Genomic DNA, 2,400 nt, shown 5'->3' on the forward strand with positions numbered 1-2,400 from the left:
TGTGTTTAAAAGTTAGTGTTGTGTTGGGGGGGGGGGGGGGGGTTGTTTGTTTGTTTTAAACAAAACAATCAGTGAAGTTGCAATTTTTAAACAGAACACCAGGATCCCTGCTGGTGAGGCAAGTGGTGGGACCCAGGCAGCAGAGCCTACCTAGAGCCAACACCAGGAACCCAGATGGAGTGTAGATGAGGTGGTTGACCTCCAGGCCATTTGGGGCTAGAAGGACAAGCTTCAACAGTTCAAAGTGGGCCACCACAATGAGCACATCTTCTGGGCAACAGCTACCTAGAGGTCTTCTGGTGCTCCTGCTCTGCCAGGCCACCAGTGCTGCATGAAGGCCAACTGTGCAGCCATGGTCCACTGGCAGCTGCCCCAGATGTGCAGGTGGCTCTACTATAGTGCCTATACCATAGCCCAGGCAGCTGTGCAGTCCCCATATGAGTCCAGCAGTCATGCAGCCATGAGACTGCAGGACAAAGGGGGCAGATGCTGTTGCAGGCAGCAGCAGCCTCCACTGCCACAGTGTATAGAAGGTGCAAGGATCACTCGAAGTTAGGGCTGTTTCAGCAGTCCAGCTGGCTCCTGGGGTTAGTGCCCCCAGATATCAACTGGCTGGGCCTCAGAAGCTCCTGAGGGCAAGTATCCCTGAGCTACTTGCAACAGCAGCTTTGTTTAGTGCTGGGGACAGCACAGATGCTAGCCCCATCTTTCAGCCAGGGGGAGCAAGGCTTCTGGGACAAGCTTGGCAGGGTCTGTTTGCCTTAAGTGGCACAATTTGTCCCAAATCAAAGTGCATGTTCAGGCACGTGTACCGAGGCACAAAGTTTGTGCCACTGCTCCAAGCACCTGTGCCTGCACATGTGGATGTGACCTACAAGGGGTTTAAACTCTACCCACTTAAATATGCAGACATTTAAGTGAAGCAGTACAAGATTTATATATCTTATTACTTTACCACCTAAAAAAGGTATGCTAATCATTTTCCATACTTACATTAATGCAGTTTTACTAAATACTTTACAGTTTTTCTTTAAGCATTTAGCACTTAAGTGAAAACACTAAAATGTCAATACATGTTAGTAAATAACTACTGGAATTGTATGTAGTTCAAGCAGGCTGAACCATGTTCAGCTTGGGTTACAAAGCTGACCCTAAGTTATAAGTGTAAAAACCATAACAAAATATTGTTATACTGATCACTAATTAGGATATTACATCATTACCACTATATATAGTATATACACTGTACATAGTAATATAATTTTATATAAATTATACACAATTTATTAGATCAATGATAGAACAATACATCTAAGTAAAAAAAAAAATATATGCTTACAATGGAGTTGATTCTACTTGACACTTACCCAAAATCTTCTGCAGTTTCTGTATTTTATAAAGTAATTGGTACACATATCCTTTTTGTAGTTATTGTCATCCATGCATTTTCTAGAGGCATCCGTTTCCTTTAACATGGGAGACACGTCACACTTAAGAGCTGATGGAAAGAAATGTTTTATACTTTTTAACTGTTTTCCCCCCCCCTTTTAAAATTTAAGAGTCCCCAAATTACTCATAAATACAAAATAAAGATAAGTAGCTAACTGAATGCTCTACTTAACGGTTTTTACAAAGTTTCCTTGCTCCAAGGATATTCAGGGTAAACCTCTGCTTTCCCAAAAAGAACCAAGTCCTAAGCCATGACTTCACCATGCAGACATGATTTTTTTTTTTTTTTTATTTGTAATTCTTTCTAAAGATGGACCCCATTTAAAAGCCTGTTTTAAGAGATGCATGAATCCATCCCACTGAGATTCAACTCCTCCCCCCCCCCCAATTTTGACTACAACCATTTCAAAATAGACTACCACTATGTTACTTTCCCTTCCCGAATCGCAACTCGTTCCTGAATCTGCAGTTTTCAGAGTAACTTTCAACTATTTCTGATGCTTCTCCTAGAAGTGAGTAAATTGTAATACAAATTCTGCTCCCCAGATCAAATATTTGGGTAGCTTTCACATTTCTAAGTTATACATATCCAGACAGTATGGCAACTGAACCACCTTACCACTATACATGGATTTGTATCATGGTCTCTATATCGTTGTACATGTTTGGACATCCTAAATTTCTTCTTACTGCAAACAGAAGGAAGAAAAAAAAAAAAAAAAAGAAAGAAAGAAAAAAAAGGAGATGTTTATTGCATCTGAGCCAGAAGTTCCCTTAGTGTTAAGACTCTCCAATTGCTTGCAATTCAGTGAAATGCAAACACTAAAAATAGCACAGAACTAGCAGATTTTAAATACTACTACTACTGCACATGATCTTAGATGATGGAACCAGGAGCACAAGATTGCTGGCCTGAACAGAATGATGCTCTCCATGGGCAACATGCAGTTC

General features: G+C 41.0%; 1 protein-coding gene across 4 annotated transcripts in view; it reads right to left on the minus strand.

Annotated features, from left to right (window-relative positions):
- Nucleotides 1-2,139, minus strand: part of CHCHD7 (coiled-coil-helix-coiled-coil-helix domain containing 7) — a 6,231-nt gene extending 4,092 nt beyond the window's left edge. For 2 of the 4 annotated variants that reach the window (XM_025214180.1, XM_014524073.2), the window contains exons 1-2: nucleotides 2,069-2,139; nucleotides 1,368-1,498 (exon numbers count right to left, since the gene is read on the minus strand). In XM_025214180.1, coding sequence (XP_025069965.1) covers nucleotides 1,368-1,498; nucleotides 2,069-2,078 — 141 coding nt within the window. In that variant the 5' untranslated portion in view covers nucleotides 2,079-2,139. The remainder of the gene's footprint in view (nucleotides 1-1,367; nucleotides 1,499-2,068) is intronic. The other 2 variants (XM_006032417.2, XM_006032416.2) reach the window with 1 other exon arrangement.
- Between the last annotated feature and the right edge of the window lie 261 nt (nucleotides 2,140-2,400).

The sequence above is a fragment of the Alligator sinensis genome, unplaced genomic scaffold (genome assembly GCF_000455745.1).
Source record: "Alligator sinensis unplaced genomic scaffold, ASM45574v1 scaffold999_1, whole genome shotgun sequence".
In the NCBI taxonomy this organism is placed as follows: Eukaryota; Metazoa; Chordata; order Crocodylia; family Alligatoridae; genus Alligator; species Alligator sinensis.